Source organism: Rhea pennata, chromosome 2 (assembly GCF_028389875.1).
Source record: "Rhea pennata isolate bPtePen1 chromosome 2, bPtePen1.pri, whole genome shotgun sequence".
NCBI lineage: Eukaryota > Metazoa > Chordata > Aves > Rheiformes > Rheidae > Rhea > Rhea pennata.
Genome location: NC_084664.1, coordinates 27,325,463 through 27,343,179, shown reverse-complemented (window position 1 = coordinate 27,343,179; position 17,717 = coordinate 27,325,463). Strand labels below are relative to the sequence as shown.

At 38.3% G+C, this 17,717-nt stretch overlaps 1 protein-coding gene across 1 annotated transcript in view; it reads right to left on the bottom strand.

Annotated features, from left to right (window-relative positions):
* Window positions 1–10,079: 10,079 nt before the first annotated feature.
* Window positions 10,080–17,717, bottom strand: part of COL1A2 (collagen type I alpha 2 chain) — a 42,510-nt gene continuing 34,872 nt past the window's right edge. Inside the window, exons 43-52 of the mRNA XM_062569134.1 lie at window positions 15,960–16,013; window positions 15,749–15,856; window positions 15,510–15,563; window positions 15,056–15,163; window positions 14,346–14,399; window positions 14,102–14,209; window positions 13,380–13,626; window positions 12,781–12,971; window positions 11,568–11,810; window positions 10,080–11,001 (exon numbers count right to left, since the gene is read on the bottom strand). Coding sequence (XP_062425118.1) covers window positions 10,855–11,001; window positions 11,568–11,810; window positions 12,781–12,971; window positions 13,380–13,626; window positions 14,102–14,209; window positions 14,346–14,399; window positions 15,056–15,163; window positions 15,510–15,563; window positions 15,749–15,856; window positions 15,960–16,013 — 1,314 coding nt within the window. The 3' untranslated portion in view covers window positions 10,080–10,854. The remainder of the gene's footprint in view (window positions 11,002–11,567; window positions 11,811–12,780; window positions 12,972–13,379; window positions 13,627–14,101; window positions 14,210–14,345; window positions 14,400–15,055; window positions 15,164–15,509; window positions 15,564–15,748; window positions 15,857–15,959; window positions 16,014–17,717) is intronic.

The following is a 17,717-nucleotide window of genomic DNA, read 5'->3' as shown; positions in this document are numbered from 1 at the left end:
CTGCTGGAGAGATGTCATATAGAGTTCCTTTAGCTGGTCTTTGAGAATACCCCAGTTCTGCAGAGCAGCTTTTTAGCTGTCCTCATTCAACACTTTTTCCTCTTCTTGGACTCAGCTGATACTAGTTATTCAACTCAATGATTGTAAAACTGACTTCTATTTCACTATGGAACAAACCATAAACAAACTATGGTACTTAAAATATAAAAATAAACAGCAAGATGAGAGGGTTTGACTAGTTTATGGTACAAAAGCTAGGACAGGAAAAAAAATTGTAAGAAGTCTTATTTTTAAATGAAATATTGTAGTTGAATGATATGGATACCAATGCAAAAATATACTTTATTTAAATTACATATTTTGTAAGTTTATACACTTTTTTTTCTAATTTTGTTGTAACAGAGTAAAACATATTAAAAATGGAAGAAGCCAATTTTTACATATATCCCCAGAACATCATTTCTCATTGAACTTGATGTAATTTCAGAGTTATGATTGTTTCACCAAATTTCAAACTCCTATAAAGAAATATGAGGAAATAACTATAACTTTCTTTAAATTTCTTTAAAGGAGTTTGAAATTTGGTGGAACTGGGCATACTTGCCTGAGGCAGGCAGGATAATATCCATATCTATTGAATTTAGTAGTGTGAGATCAGGCCTTTGGAGAAGAAGTCTTTTCTCATTATTAATACAGGGACCTTGCCAGGCAATCTAATTTTCCCCTAAGAAGAATGACTTTGTCTTTTTTGCTTTCAAATTTCTTAGTGGGAGTTGCAGAGTGCTTCTGAATGTGTTTTGCCTTTAAACCCTGAATGGCTGACCTGGTATCTGAAATAATCTAGTACAATAAAACAGCCTATTGTAAAGTTTTTCTCAACTTGAAAGATTCTATAATTTATTGGTGGAACTTCATGTTATATTTACATTTTCTTCCCCACAGAGCTCTCTAGCACACTCACTAACAGAATGTAATGCTTTTAATTAGTAATAGAAAACCAGATAGGGTTTAGTGCAGGGCATCTATAATACTGGAGTCAATGTTTAATAAAAAACTTCTGTAGGTGATGTTATTCCCAGATAAGCTGATCTAGTGTGAACCTTTTTCATTAAGAAGATAATTGTAGCTTTGGAACAATTTTTCACTATGTTAACCTCAGGCTCATTAAAACACTAATTTGCTCAAGTACCAGCAATGGATTAATAGATTAAATATTACCATAAGTCATTATTTAAAGATTAAATTGCATAGAAATCAGTTAATTTAAGCAGAATATTGCCAGATGGTCCTCAGGGTTCACAGTGGTCTGTCACTTTGTTTATATGGTGTCCCACTGGGTTGCTGTGAACTCTAATGGATTTCTGTAATTTTATGGTGTTGAAACGTGAATACACACACACGAAGTATCAACACATTGGGCTCCTCTGCACTTCAGACTTAGCACAGGTTTGTCATTTAGGAAATAACAGAGAGCTGAATAGCTATGCCTTTTGCATGAATTTTGTGTAAAAGGCTGGTGAGATGGAATCTGGGACAGCTGCTGTTGTTTGCTTCTGGCTTTCAATATCCTATGCCTTATACACTTCAATATCTGCTTTAATGAGGGGTGTACGCATTTAACTCCTTGAGTTGATGGTTTTGCTTATGCTTTAAAAACACTTGTATTAAGAATCTTCACTGACGGAATATGACTTTCCCTAAAGTGTAAACAGAATGAATTCATATGCACTGAAGCCTATACAGTTCAGCAGCTCTCTCCTGTATGATTTTATGATTGTCAGCCTTTCTGTCATAGAGAAAATGGATAGGGTCTCTCTCTCTGCTGTCCATATGCCTATTTTCATGGTACATACAAGAATTTAATCTTTTTGAGACATCTGCTATTCTATGGTGTTTTAGCAGAAAGATCTAAAAGTTAGGGAAGAAGCAACCAAAATGCTGTTGTCAAAACAGAAGACAAAACTCTAGAATATTGTAAGCTTGAAAGCTGGAAACAGGCATTTAGCTAGTAAAGAGGCACAGGCAAGAGCTAACAAAAAATGCTGATCTTGATCTTGATGAAAAAGAGCAAATAATAAAACCAGAGGAGACCTTTGATTTTGTCTACTGACTTTGACAGAATGCTTCCACTCTACAAATAAGGCACAAGTCTTAAAAACACCTATTGCTTTTCAGAAGATTGCTCTCTGCCCTCACAGTTTTGAAGACCACTTCAAAACTGAAAAGAAATTCCAGTTGTTTTTCAGCACACTAGATCCAGATTACACCAAGTAATCACCTTAAATCACTATGTTTCATAATTAGTTCTGGAAATGTCCTGTTAGAAATCTCAAAGCTTTGGAAGGCAGAAAGTTATGAGTTTTACTGAAATACCTATTAAACTTTGCAACCATGCTAAGAAACAGATTAAGAGATCAATATGAAACAATGCAATTTTTCTTTATGTTATGTTTCTTCATGTTGTTTTTGAACAATTCACTATCATGTTTGGGTCAAAGAGGTAAAGGAGATGTTTAGACAAAGCCCTCAGAAAATAGCCATGGAGTTCTTGCATATGAAATCTCTGGAGTATTTTTGTAGGATTAGCAAACCTGTGCTTCTGGAGCAGAGGATAAAGAGAAAATAAGGATGTTGATATGGATGTGGAAAGAAGGTGGGCAAGAATCTCAGTTAGTTGTAATTAACAGACCAGTCACATGTGGAATGGATACACAAATGTATTACCAAAAAGTGATCTACAAGATCCTGATCTACAAAGAACAGTAAAGGCTATGGAGGTGGTAATATCATAGTGTATGGAGCCAGAGAAAACACTGACTTAAGCATGAGCAAGGTGTCTTAGAAACATAGGTATTGTTTACTGTTGAATGGGCTTGTCAAAATGCATGGTTAATAGTTAAGCTGCGAGGCTGGGGGGAGAGTTAAGAGGATTATTCAGAAAACACCAGGAGAAGGGAATAGCTCATACACCCGAAGGAGCTGAGAGCATCCCGGCTCCAGAGGAGGAAGCTGAGCGGTTGGTTTTGCTCACACTGGCAGAGGCTGGGCAGGGAGAGCAGGTGTGGGGAAAGGAGCCAACCCAACTGAAGGTGGTCATCACCTGCAGACACAAGTCACCCAGTCTGTCTTAGAGCAGGGGAGGAATTCTTAAGCCTAACTCTTAATCTGTTGAACTAATTGGAAACTATTAAGTAAAACAATAGTTTAAGAAGCCAGAGAAACTATGTGAAATAAAGTATCTGAAGTCTGTACCCTATCATCCCAAACCAAATGTAGAGCAGAAAAGGTTCAAAGGAACTCTTGTATCTATTTGCAAATGAATGCGGCTTAGAGAGAGGAAGATGACATATACTGTAACTCTACTCTTTGTCTACTGTATCTAGATGCCCTGTATCTATGCGGTTTGCCCCATTTGAGCTCCTTTTCAGAAGAATGAGCAGAGGTGCTGTGATCTCATCAGAGAGTCTTGGGAAAATAGCATTGAATATGAGGAGGAACTGATCATTTCATATGTACAGCTTCTGTAGGAATTAAAATTTCATAATGACAGTGGTAAACAAAACATGGTCTAGAGGCAGGTGCAGCAAGAGTAGCTGTGAATGTTCTTTTGAACTGAGGAATTAGTGTTAGCCTTATTCTCTGTTAAATGCTGAAAAATAAAAATTAAGACAAAAGTCACAAAGACTATCGGCCAGAGACAATTGTAAACACGGAAAGCATTCGACCTGAATTAAAGAACACTCTGTGCAGGTAACTTTTATTGCTGAGTATGTGGCATCATGTGGAAAATCTGGGAATCAGAAGCAGAGACAAGCAACTCCAGATGCTACGTATCTTAGCCAAAAGGGATTGGCAAACCCTGTTGGAAAAGATTTCCCCTAGAGCCCTATAATCATCTTGGAGAGAGGACTTCATGAGGACAAAATCCTGCCCTTTAGACCAATAAGAAGAGAAGATCATTTCAGCAGTTACGCTATTAAGCATTGACAGGGCTGCACTTTTCCAGGCCTGAGAAGCTGGCAGTATTTCTGGGTAGAATACAGTAAGGATCTGGGTGTGGTAATGGAGTAATAGAAGGATCTACTTGAAAATATGCAAGTGTAGAGTTACTGCTGGCAGAGTTAGACAGTTTGCTATACTAGTATTAAGGATAGAAGCAGATGTGGAAGAAGAGAGGACAAATACTCCCTTAACAGTGAAGACCATGGTAGAACTGCTTGGACAAAAAAAACAAACAAACAAACAAACAAACAAACAACAACAAAAAAATCTGTTTTTTATTTAACTATCACATTATCTAATTATTACTATTTAAGATAATACAACTATTAATCAATAATGCTATAACTACATTCAACTATATTAAATCAAATGATTAATTTATTAATAGCATTACTATTTAAGATAATTATAATATCTAGTTATTGCTATTACATTATTTATATCAGACATACTATTATTCCTGTCAATTGTTAATAAAAAATGATGTTTATTAATGTAATCTTAGAGAGGCTTTTTGAAAAGGCCTTGAGTAGGCTGAGGAAATGCTGCTGCCCTGGACAGTCTGAATGTTAACAATATGGTTAAACCGTGTATTGGTGCTTGACACTGGTATTTTTACAGGACTGCAATTGGGATCAAAGATCTCTTTCTTGCTTTCAGAAGTGAAAAGTACTTTTCCTTTGAAAAGAAGGATGCATCATGATAGAAATAAAAGTTTTTGGTTTTGCATAACTTTGTCAGGGCGCAGTTCTCCCCTACTCGGATTTCACAGCGCAGAGGAAACACATTCTGAGCTCGTACCGTGCAACGCAGTGCCGCAGGGGCTTGGTGCAGAGGTTGTGCATATCAAACACCCAGTGAACGCTACAGCAGATGTGTTATCGTGATAGAAGGGTTGGAATATTGGCATTTCTGAAATAACCTGGTTAGCTAACTTGCTGTGACAATTTGTGGAGGAAGGTTATCCACCAGCCATGAGAGGCATCTAAATTAATTTTTAACTCAGACTGATTTGCTACCTTTTTCCTAATTATGAACCTCACAACCTACATATAGGTTGTCAAAAGCGTAATTGTCAGGGCTCAAGTTCCACCATGAGGTTTTGGAGACTAATTTAGTGATTTGTGAGTAGCAGCATGGGTGATTGGGCTCCATTTACACCACACAACAAGACTGTCCTTGCCTTGAAAAGCAATATTTAGCCTTTTCAGGAGTGACGGCAGACTACAGGAGGAAAAGCTTGAAACTTCTTGTTGAATAAATCAGAATAATGAACCATGATGATTCCAGTGTAAATGGATTGCCTAGAAAGACATGTTATATCATCACATCATCAGGATCAACACAGATTCTCTCCTGAAAACATCGGATATGCTCAGAGACCAAGGGCCTGACCATGGGAGTTGGGTGAGCACCTAGCAATATGTCAAAAAGTCAGAGAGGAAGGAGGAGAAGCCTATGAGACTTCATGTTGGATTTTCTGTCCCCTGGGTCCTTATAAACCTCATGGCAGTATTGTGGATCTGCATAAAAACAAAGAACCCAGTTCTGCAATTCCTTGGTAACACATTTTGGAAATGCCATGAGAGTCAGTGGGAATTTCACATTTCAAAGTTGGCAGAATCAAATCCAAAGTGGTTTGCCTGTGACAGTTTAACATTTTCTTATAGCTCTAAGCTGATGGACAGAGATGTATCTTGAATTCTTTTGCTCTTACCTGTTCCAGGTTACTCTAAATATACTGCATACCTAAAGTAACAGAAGGCTGTTTAGCAGCAATATCTTGCGAATTCTTTCCACAGAGGTGATAGCAGGAAACTGAGAGATGAGTTACAGGAAATACGTTAACAAGCATTTGATACATTGTGACCTGTAGTAGATGACAACTAGAAGATTAAGTTATTACTGTCATGAGCCTTTTCAACCCTGAGTGCAGCTGCAGTTTGCAGCTTTCCTGGTTTGGATGAGTGTTCTTCTGATAAGCCAGAACTTTTTTAGAAAGAGCTGTGGTGCTGATATTTTGCAGAAGTAGTACTTGGGACATTCTTGGTTGGAGGCAGCTCTGAAGATTTGAACATGTTTATCTAGATAGCAGTCACTTGAAAGACAGCTCTTTGAATAAGGAAAAGCTGCAGAAATATTCTTCATAGACTGTCAATTGCTGTCTGTGTCAATAGGTGGTGCACTACGCTTGGGGAAATGGTGTAGAACTACTGTTTCTGTTTCACTAATGATCTAAAAAATCTGCATTTGATAAAAACTTGTTTCTTTTCACCCAAATAAACAATTTCTGTAGCTTGAAAGCTGAACGAGAGCATCATATTTGCATGTGTTTCTAAAGTGGTGTTAACACTGAAATAATTATTTAATTATATTTCAAATTCTTGCAATCCAAAGGTATTGTACTTCTTCATTTTGATGCTATGAGTTAATGAGAACTGTCATTTTATGAGTAGTTGGAGAGTATACTTAGACCTGGAATCATGTTGAGGAGATTTTGCTCATGTAATACAGAACCTGTATGAATGAACAGTGACAACCTTTCTTTCTACTGTCCTTTTTTAGGTTTTGAAATTTCTTCTTCCTTTGCATTGGCTGAACTTGCATCATCACCTCTATTTTTCACCTCTCTATGCTGTGTTCATGCAAAGGCACATTCTTCAGAGAGCCCCAGCCTGCTGAGCCTGCTGAAACGGGAAACAACATGCACCGGCCTGGCACTGGACCCGAGCGAGTGAGTTCTGTTCAGGGGGAGCAAGGGAAGGGGACACTGAATTCAGCCCTCCTTGGTATCTGCTGTTTTGATTCCAGTCTAACCAGAGGATTCATCTGTACACTGGGACCACAGGCTGTGGGAAATGTGGTTGTGCTAAGAAAGCTTATGGAAATATGTGCGTATAAATGTGCGAATAAGTCACAAGTTCTGTTGTCCACCACAACTAGCAAAATTCAGGTGACAGAGGAATAAGCAGTAGGCCCCATTCATTCACACAGAGGTGATTTAAACAGTTCTGAAGACTTTTTAGTAACAGTCACAGATGCAATAAGGATTATTCGCATGGGAGACTTCAGGCTTCTGCTTTAGATACAATTACCTAAAGAAAGGAGCCATGAATTCTCTCTGGTCATTTTGTGATGTATGATGAGCTGATAAACAGGACATGTTTACAGAGCACATGAGTGGGTGATCAAGCCCACAACACAGAAGGAAGGAAAAAGATTGGTCTGAATCCTTCGGTATCTTCGTTTATGCAGTCACATCGCAGCTGAGCACTCTGTATGTCCCTAGCTCCGTAGCCTCTTTTCCCAGTCTTGCCTGGCCTCTCCTGCAGTTCGTTCACATGCAGTACAACCAGGTATTGTTGCAGCCTTTATCCGCCAGTTAGTTCCTACAAGGTGCTTTCCTTTCCTCCCAGGTTTCTTCGTTGTTCTGAAAGCATGCTTCACCTGTTTGATCCCCGTTGTTTCGGCTAATTTATGCTAGCAGAGGTGTGTCTAGTTGTGTTGCTGCTGATGCATACCTGCTAACAGTTACATTCACTGGAGATAAACCTTACTGGGAGACAGGCAACTTCTAAAGATGATTAAGTTTACTTGCTCAGAAGTCTGTTCAACCTTTTACAGATCTGATTTTGGACACTATAAAGGCTCCCTGAGCTGTCAGCTGTTTGTCTTACTTATTTTCAGCTAGGATCCTCAAGAGGAAAGACAATTTCTTCAATATTGTACATAAAATAAATAAAATACTTCATTGTGCAATAAGATTTCCTGAATACAAAACCTTTAGACCAAACTATCTTCTAGATGCTAATGTGGTTTGTGAGGTGGGTCATTTGTATTCTTTCCTGATTTGATTTCCAAGTGACTCCACTTTTGTAACTAAGGTGCAAAATCATAGAATAAGGTTTTAATGTGATGATCAGTAAAGGATTGGAAAAATGAAAGTGTTCTCTGCCTAGCAGGGAGTGCTGTGTGATAGATCACAGAGAGTAAAGGTGAAATGAGATGGTGACAAAAGAGAAAGCATTGTAGTTTCCTTTCAAAACTCCAACTTTTTAACTAATTTTTTTACTCCTTCCCTCAACAGCAGTCAGCAACAGTCCAGCTCTTAGTCCTAGCAGTAGTCCTTGCCTGCTTTCTAGCAAATTACAAGGACAAAGTCCTTCTCTCTTTTCCGTTCTTGTACAGACTTCATGGCTTCTAGACAATCTGAGTCAACAAAAAAGCTCATAACATTTAAAAGCATTTTAAACATAAAAATAACATTTTTACAACAACCACCAATATGTTGAAATATGAAACCAATTGAAATAGTAACATTTTTTTAAAAAAATCATCAATGGCCAATGAATAGAGGCAGGTATTTACATGAAACTGTTCTCATTTAAGAAAGAATGGGTTGCATTTCATTATGCCAATTCCTGTTTAACTAATACAATCACAGCTGTGGGCACATAGCAACCACGTATAAGGCAATGTATTGGTATTTGCCCTTTTTTCATTAATCAACTCGTTACAAGCAAGAATGAAATATCTTCTTTAGAAACTTTCTTTCGAAAGTTTTTAGCGCTTATTCTTCCTTGTACTGTTCCTAGCTCCCTTTGGACTCCCAGCAGCTGGGAGATATCACTCCAACCTTTGGGGTAGCACTTTCTTCAGGTTACAGGAACCTTCTTCTGGATGTCTTCATGATTCCTTCTGTGGGTTCCTTGATAAGCCTGTCTTACTTCTCCTCTTACCTCCACTAGCTGTTGTTCTCATGTTCCCTAGTATGTTCCCCCACTGCCTCCCAAATTCCTTCCCCATTCCAGAAACACTACGGTTGGAACAGCAATTCATTTTAAGGCTTTCAGAAAAGCACTTGAAAGTGTCTTGAAAGGCCTCAGATAGTCCTTGGTTCTCATGGTGCTTTTTTTGATTGTTTTCAAAGGCTAGAAAGAGCAGATAGTTTTGTGTCTCATATAGAACTGAATGAAGTATAAGGGCCTAACAAAGTGGGATCTTCCTGACAGGACAACTGAATTTAGGGATTCCTTGCACTGACTTTTGCATGCAACCTCAAATGCACAGTCCTGCTGATTGCAATCTGAGCATTAGTGGCACACCTTTTGTAACACAGAGAAACTTGTGCCTTCTGCCTTTAAGTTCTTTATTGCAGTCTCATTTCCCTGCGGCCTTTAAGTGAGACGAGCCCTGTTTTGGCCATAAATCATGATTATGAATATATCTGGAAATCAAGGAAGGAATTATGTCTATTATTGACATTCTAATACTATGAGGCATGGGGTTACGGACTTTCTCTTGGCCCTAGGTAATGTTGAAATGAAGAGTCAAGTAGAAAAATCACACCTATAAGCAGTTTTGAGAAATCTTGGAATGCTCTAAGCAAGTGTTTCACAATGGGCTAAGAAAGATATGTTTGCAATAAGGCAAATGTAAATTCTGTTCAGAAAGCCAGTAGAAAGCCAATGTCATCACTTTTAAAACTGCCAAAGGAGTTTAAAGCAGTTGTATGCATGTGTGGAGTGTTGAAAGAGTTGAATTTTAAATGATATTGTACAGCAAGGTAGATTGCTATAATCTGTAGCTGAGCAAACAATTGAGTTTTTTGCATTTTAAAGCAAATCTATTTTACAATGGCTATTTTCTCCAGATCTTAGCTTTAACAGGGAAAGCTTTATTCTTGCTTAACTAATTTAATCCAACAATTAGCAAATCAACAGACCATGGGCTATACCACATATATGCTTGGTGAGCATCAACTGGTGCTTAATTTGATATTACTTACAGAAGTAGCTAATTTGATCAAAAGGTGAGGATCAGCTGATGTGTAACACATTACCCTGAAATCTGCTGCATCCTTGGCCATACTCAGTAATATGTTCAATAAATATTTTAACATATTTAGTAAACACAGAACTCAGAACAGCAAGGAACAGACCTGGGCACATCCACACTGCAGTGCTGTTGTATCTTTTTCTGTTCTAGTTTCTAGAAGCCAGGTAATTGATGTAAATACTGGGTATGAATACCTACCAATGTATCTAACCAAGTAACTTTACTCATTCAATAGTCTCTTTTGGAACACTGGACATGCTTTATTTAATTTTTTTTCCACAATTTATTTAAACATCTCACATATACAAAATACATTTTCTTTTTTTTTTTTGAGGAAGGGCGATTCTTTTTTTTAACCCATTGTAGAGGATGAAAATGAGATTTAAAAGCAGGAAAACCTGACTTTGGAGGAAGAGGACAAAGATGAGGAAAAAATGATCCACATGCTTAAGCTGGGGGTGAGACAGGACATTCTAAGTTTTGAGACAGATTTCAAAGAAACAGAGAAGTCGTATATTAACTGCTGCTAGCACCATCAAAGTTCAAGTATTGGAAAGATAATCCATAATAATGAAATTAGCACCACTGTATTATAAGTGGAACTGAAAGTACTTCAGATTGTATGAAGAAGTACCTACAAAGGATGTGGATCACACTTGGTTTAGTGTATGAGGTAGTTAAAACCTTTGGAAGCTGTGGTTTTAAACTTCCTCTGTTGAAGATATTCAAAGGCCACAAGTGGTGCAAACTTTCATGATTTTTTATTTTGTTTTTTTTTCTTTACAAAGGTTGACATTTCCCAAAGCAAGGTGTTAAATCTTGAAAGACTTCCAAGTCCTTTTGGGGCTGCATTAAATTTCATTGCACAATACTCCAATCAACTCTTCTCCTTCTCTTTCGCCCAGAGTTTAAGCAAGTAGATGAACAGAAGAAGTGGAAGGAGCCAGCTTTCATTATAAAAAGAAATGACAAAGAGAATAATTTTGGAGGGGTTTTAAGTTAGTTTTAGTTCATTCATTTGAAACAGACTGGGCCAATGTCCAAACCGAATTCTTGGTCAGCGCCACCAATGTCCAAAGGTGCAATGTCAAGGATGGGCAAGCGAGATGGCTTATTTGTTCTGTATTCAATGATTGTTTTGCCCCATTCATTGTTCTTTCTCTGCAAGAGAAAAGTCGTTAGAATTGTTATTGCACTGTTCACAGTATTGAGAATTGTTTCAGATAACTGGATAGCTTCTGAAAGAAATTTTTGTTAATTTTACTGCTATTGTTTGCGAATCAGATACCCATGCCTAACTATTTAAATCTTGGATACAGAGCAAACATTCGCTTTAATCTTCTGAAAAAAATATGTTTTATGCTCTGCATTAACTACCGTATTAGAAACATTGCTATTAAATCCTCACAAAAGCTTGCCTGAGTTGTTTAGGATTTAAGGATCCTGCTTCTCCTGCATCTTATGTACTACTTTCTCATCATTCTTCAGCTAATAAAGAATTTGAGTCTGTTCCCTCTGAAAAGCTTTTTCTTTTTGCCACATTGCATGGTATAGGGAGGATTTATCTGTACTCCAGTCCTTGGACACTCATTAAAGACCTGGCATAGTTGTTTTTACAGGCTATTTATCTTCCCTGGGTAAAATTTTGCTGGACAGTCTGATTATCTAGTTCTGTATCAAAGTGCAACTCTGTCTCAATCATAGTGTCCATGCTTAGTGCTACTTACAGAGCAGCCATCCTCAAGAACACTGAAGGTGAATCTGCTGTTGCCCTCAGCTCGTAGTTCAACATCATTGGATCCCTGCAGTATAACAGCCTTCTTAAGGTTTCCAGTTTTCTCATCCATGTAGGCAATGCTGTTCTTGCAGTGGTAGGTGATGTTCTGGGAGGCATGGTTGGCCAGCAGACGCATGAAGGCAAGTTGGGTGGCCATATCCTTTGAAGTCACTCCTTCGTCATTGTACTCAAACTGAAAAACAGAAAGGAATCCAGTGAGTTGTATATCTCGGGGATGGTGGATGTCTGTAATGGAAATTGTGGAACACTTGTCCCCAGATATTACTATGCTAACAGTTTATGTGGGTTTAAAGGTGAGATCGGGCAAGTTCAAGCATGTGAAATCCACTGTTTCCATAAATACACAAGAACAATGCCTGACTTAAGAAAACTCTGAATTTGGTGGAGACTAATAGAATACATGTGTGGATAATATAAATACTTGCTTCATTGTTATATTTTTACAGCATCTGCTTTTAGCCACTGTAAGCCACTGTAGCCACCTGGACTTTTCTGATCCAGTGTGATTGCTGTTATATTCTTACATTAAAAATCTTGGACACAGGGATTTCATTATAAGACCAATTCAATTTCATTTAAGAACTATGTAATTAGATCTCCCTAATTGTACAAAATTGATTCATTTTCATTAAGATGGTATAGTACCTAACATGCAAGTAGACACATTCCTTGTTTTTATGTAAAACAGTGATTCTGAGTGTTACGGTGGGATAAACTTTTGGTCTGTTATGTTTTTGTAATATAAATATCTTTCCAGAAACAGAGTAACATGTCAAAAATAAATCTGAATTAAGAAAATAAGCAAAGACGTTTTGCTTACTTTTTCAGATAATTCCTGGACTGTGTTTAAACTGATGTACTATACTCCAGTCCAGGCTTCCCTTAGCAAAAGCCATTAATCATGTTAAATTGATCATGTGTGGACACTATAAAAAGAACAATGCTGAGAAACCCTTTTAGCAAATCGTGATCCAGGTCAGAACTGGAACACTGTTCTTTCAAAGTAAAAGTTAGTTTCCCCTCTTCATATTTCTCCTCTAAGAGAGAATTTCAATTATGTGTATGTTTGCTAAGAGTCAGTGGGTGGGGAATTCTTTAGACAGCACTGGAGGAAACCAATTGTCCTCTAATACATTACTCACCTGACTGCCACCATTGATAGTTTCACCAAACCATACGTGCTTCTTGTCCTTGGGATTCTTGTTGACATACCAGTTCTTAGCAGGAATATTTTCAGGGTTAGCATGGATGCAAGTCTCACCAGTGGCGAAGTCACAGTATGCTCTAATAGCATCTGCAGAGCAGCCTTGGTTAGGATCAATCCAGTAGAAACCTGCCATGGAGGAAAGAAACATGAACAATAGTTCACTCAGTCTCACATTTGCATTCAGTTTATATTTAGTGACTTGATATAGGAACTCAGAGGTCATAAATATCAGAACTAGGTGCAATATTAAGTTGATAATTGGGCAAAATCTGTATTTGTGATTATTAGTGTATAACAAATATTTGAAAGCTAAGCTTATATATTACTGCATTATTTTGAAAAATTATTGCAATAATCACAACAATAGACAAACAGCTTTTCAGAATATCATTGTATGTATGTACTTTCAGTGGAGACAGACAGAAGTTCTTCATTCATTTAGTATTTTCACTGTTTGGCCAAGAATACATCAAAGAAAGCTAATAAACTGAGTGTACTTCCGCTGGAAGGATCAAACATCTTGCACTAACATACCGCTGCTCCATTCTGGGTGGCTAAGTCTTAGGTCACGGCATGTGCGAGCTGGGTTCTTTCTGGAGCCCTCAGGAGTCAGCAGGGTCTCAATTTGGTTGTTCAATGTTTTCAAAGTGGCATCAACTTCATAGTCCTTGGGTCTGAGAGAAGGCTGATCAGCCCGGTAGTATTCTGCATCATAGCCAACTTCATATCCACCACCATTGGGACCAGGAGGACCAGGGGGGCCAGGAGGACCGGGGGGGCCCTAAAGTTGTTCAGAAACAAAAGAGAAGCAGCATCCTATTGTAGATTTGGTTATCTCAGTTAATTTCATCCACAAATGCATAGTCTTGCTGAAATCCTAGCACCTCAGCTCTAACCTGAGCAGCACATATGGACCTGCCACGTTGAGACTACTATGCGTGACAGCAGTAGAAGATGCACAGGGCAGGACTACCACATTTTCTTTGTGTATGCTAATTGGCCACAAGAAATGAACAAGGATTTCAGGTGTAGGCTTATTAAGACCTAAATATTGTAATTATAATTATATATTAGAAAACAGCTATAATAAGTATGTTTAATGTTAAATAACAGACATTTTGAAGTCTCTCTTTCTTCTTTTTTTTTTTTTTTTTTTTTTTAATAAGGACATGTCTTTCCTTAAATTACGAGGCTCTTGAAGCAGTTTTCTTCTATCTGTGACCTAGCTGTGTTAAATCAAAAAAAGTGATACTCACAGCAGGGCCTTGGCTACCGTGAGAGCCACGTACACCAGCAGGGCCAATAGGTCCAGGGAGACCATTGCGACCGTCTTTGCCAGGAGGACCAGAAGGACCAGGTGGACCCTAAAAGGAAACTTGAACAGTTTAAGGGCAGTAGAGAACACTGCAAACTAGGGATTTACATAAATAGGCATGTACATGCGTATTGCACAATAAAAATAGGAGGGAGTTATTTGAATATTCTTTTAAATTCACATACTCTTGGGCCAGCAGGACCGTTGTTACCGGGAGGACCTTGATCACCATGTTGGCCCTGTTGGGAAAAAAACGCATTAAAAAAATGCAGTACCACACATTTATGTTAGCATGATTCAAGAGGTGACTAGAGTCGAATGTACTTGAGAATTGGAATTTGGGATTAAATAGATTAAATAGATTAATGGGATTAAATTAATCTAGTTTATTAGTTTAAAATGCCTGTTTTGGGGAGCATGGAGTAATGGGATAACCTGCAGAAGTCTCTGTAACATTTCTAGATTTTCAGAGAAGACTCTAAAATAAGAATCAGAATTCCTAAAGGGAATACCAGAAATTAAAGGGAATAAAATCTACAAACGACTTCTGCTTCTCTGTAATACAAATGCCCTTCAGTGTTCTGCTCAAAGTAAGCAATAATACATAAGAAAGGCAGAGCTTTTTGAGTTCTTTGCTGGCCAAATGCAATTGAGTTGCAGGGCATGCAAAGGTAGTGACAAACTTCTAAAGCCAACTATCAACAGCAAGATCAACTTGCCATTTTTTTGTGGAAAATGCTGAGTATTAAAGAGCATCCTATGGCCTTTGAAAGATAATGCAAAAAGAGTTAGTGGTATCAACCTGCACAGCTGTGCATATGTATCTCCATACTAGGGTGATGTTATTTACTTGTTTTGTTCTTTGTATTCAAAATCTTGAAAATCATTTACTTACAGCGAGACCAGGAAGGCCCTGCAATCCATTGTGTCCCTTCAAGCCAGGCAGACCTCTAGGTCCCTTATCACCAGGCTCACCCTTCTCACCACGTGGGCCTTGTGGGCCCTAGGAAATGGATATAGGTGTCAGAGGAATAAAACAGAAAGCTTCAAGTAGATATTACTGTCAAAACAAGAATTAGGCATCAGTATTCTACAGTAAGCAAAAAGTTGCTCCTGGTATACAAATATACGTTCCTTCAACACACATGGGAAGAGTGTCTATACCAAAAAGCTTCAGGATCAGTCCCATGAGAGAGAATGCTGTTTCAGATTATAGGTCTACAAATATTTAAGACTCCTTAAGTACTACCTTTTGGGCCCTATCTTGGGCAAAATTATGGACCCTTAGTAATAAAGCCTGTGTTCTCCTTTTGCATCAGTGTGGTAATGTATTTAGCAATCAAACTTACAGCAAGACCTCTTGGACCGAAAGCACCAGCAGAACCAACAGGACCAACAGGACCCTGAAACAGGAACAGAGAAATGCATGTCACTGCTGTATCTCATACATGTAGTGTTCCATGCTTAACACACCTCTGCAGAAAGCAAAACAAATATCCACATACTGCAGGGGGTTAACTTATAATGTATACATGATGGAAAAGCTTTTATCTTAGGTCATGCAAAAAATAAGGTCCCATGAACTTACAGGGTCACCACGGTTTCCAGGCTTTCCAGTAGGACCAACTTGACCATGAGGACCAGGAGCACCCACAGCACCACTGGGACCAGGGCTACCAGGACCACCACGCTCACCCTGGGAACAAAGAAATGCAAGAGGAGAGTCAGTGTGTTACTACTGACTTACACACACTGGAACAGTTCTTCCATGAGCATGAAGTAAGAAAAGAGCAAGTTACCTTGAAACCAGGAGCGCCATCCCGGCCTGGAGGACCATCATTTCCAGGATTGCCCTGTTAAAATATCATTAGAATATTAAATTCCATCACCTTCATCTCACACAGTAGTGTGCATCAGCCTAATTGCTACCAGTGAGAATAAGACGACATTGAGTTGGGATAGCATATATCTTGAAGATAACACTCTCCCTTATAGAGGCCATTCTTACATTCCTTAAATATGTTAATGTTTTCAGAAAAAAAATAAGATAGTCTTCAAATATTTTAGGTGCTACAAGATCAATACAGAAGAAAATTACTGCACTATAGTATTTATTTAAATGTTCAAGACAATAGTGGCCTTTATCTAACTTGCAATCTTGTAGAACTTGGATTTACTTAGGTGAAAAATGTCAGTGGGGAAAATACCTGCAAGGACTTTAAGCAGTAGTCACAGCTGAATTACTCAGTTGTGGTACTTCACAAGCTTAAATAGCTTCCTTTGCGAGTGTTAATTTCACTTTCAACTGTTTTCCTGTGTGCACAAGCAGACCTTTTCCTTCAGAAAATTCCCATAGTGTAGGAACATACTTTTAAATATTTGTAAAATAAAATGACTTCTCTCTATCTCTCTGAAATCCTGTGAGTCTAAGTATCAACAATGCCTCAGCCTAACAAATAAGCTTTCCTGATGAGGCCCAGAGAAAGCTTTATAACAATCATCCTTACAGGAAGCAAGATAAGGTGTGTTTATTTTATTTTAGATGCTCTTATATTGCAAATCATGTATGGCCACTGTATGTACGTCCTTCTTCAGGTTGGACTTCTAATTTGGATGGTTAAGTTTATTCTCTCCTCTAGGAACTAGGTTGCCAAAATGGACTAGGAAGAGCTGGGCCCTCTCCTCCAAATCTCTAAAGCAGAGGCAAGACATTAGATGGAACAGTTTGCTCCAGTCTAGTGCTCTATTCTCCCTTATGTACAGGACACAGCTCCTGTACTCTGCCTTCATCCACACTGATCTGTGTGGCTCACAGTACCTGCTACACAAGCCGGACTCCGATCCATTATGTTTTAGCCTACAAACATACTTTATTATTTATGGTGAGGGAATGTACATCAGGAAATGTTAGGCAGCTCACCTGCAATGCTAACATACATTTGCTCTACTAGGACTCCCAGACACTGTGTTACAAGTCTGACAACTGAATTCCAAAATTGTCATGTACTTCATATGCTTTTTCAGTAGGTCTTAAGTTAAAAAATACTTTGTCTTTATTATGAGTCATTTCATCCCTCAAGTAAAAATGAGTGCAATTTTCACACTTCACTGAAAGATATGCATATTGCATCTGACATGACATTAAAAAAATGCTGATAGCCAGCTTTCCTAATCTATTTTTTTCACTAGCCAAACCTTATCTTCTGGGATGTAGTATTTTTCCCAGCTCCATGAAAAAGAGTTCTCTTTTCCCCTCACACTCCATCTTTCTTTTCAGCTAAGTAGAAAGTCAAAAGATCCTGACTGTGACTCCAGGACACAGACACCATTTCTGCCTTGAAGAATTTGTCACCTAGCAGGGGAGAATTAGCTCCATGATGATCAAGGTCATTACTCTGTTTTAGACCTTGCCCAATCTAGAACCTCTTTGTGTTAGTATCCTGCTATAATTGTCTCTGAAGACAACAGAAGGTACACGTTAACTAGCAAAACTGCCTGCAATTGCATCCAGTCTTTCTGTATATTCGTCTTTGGTTCAGAACAAAAACAAAGCAGTC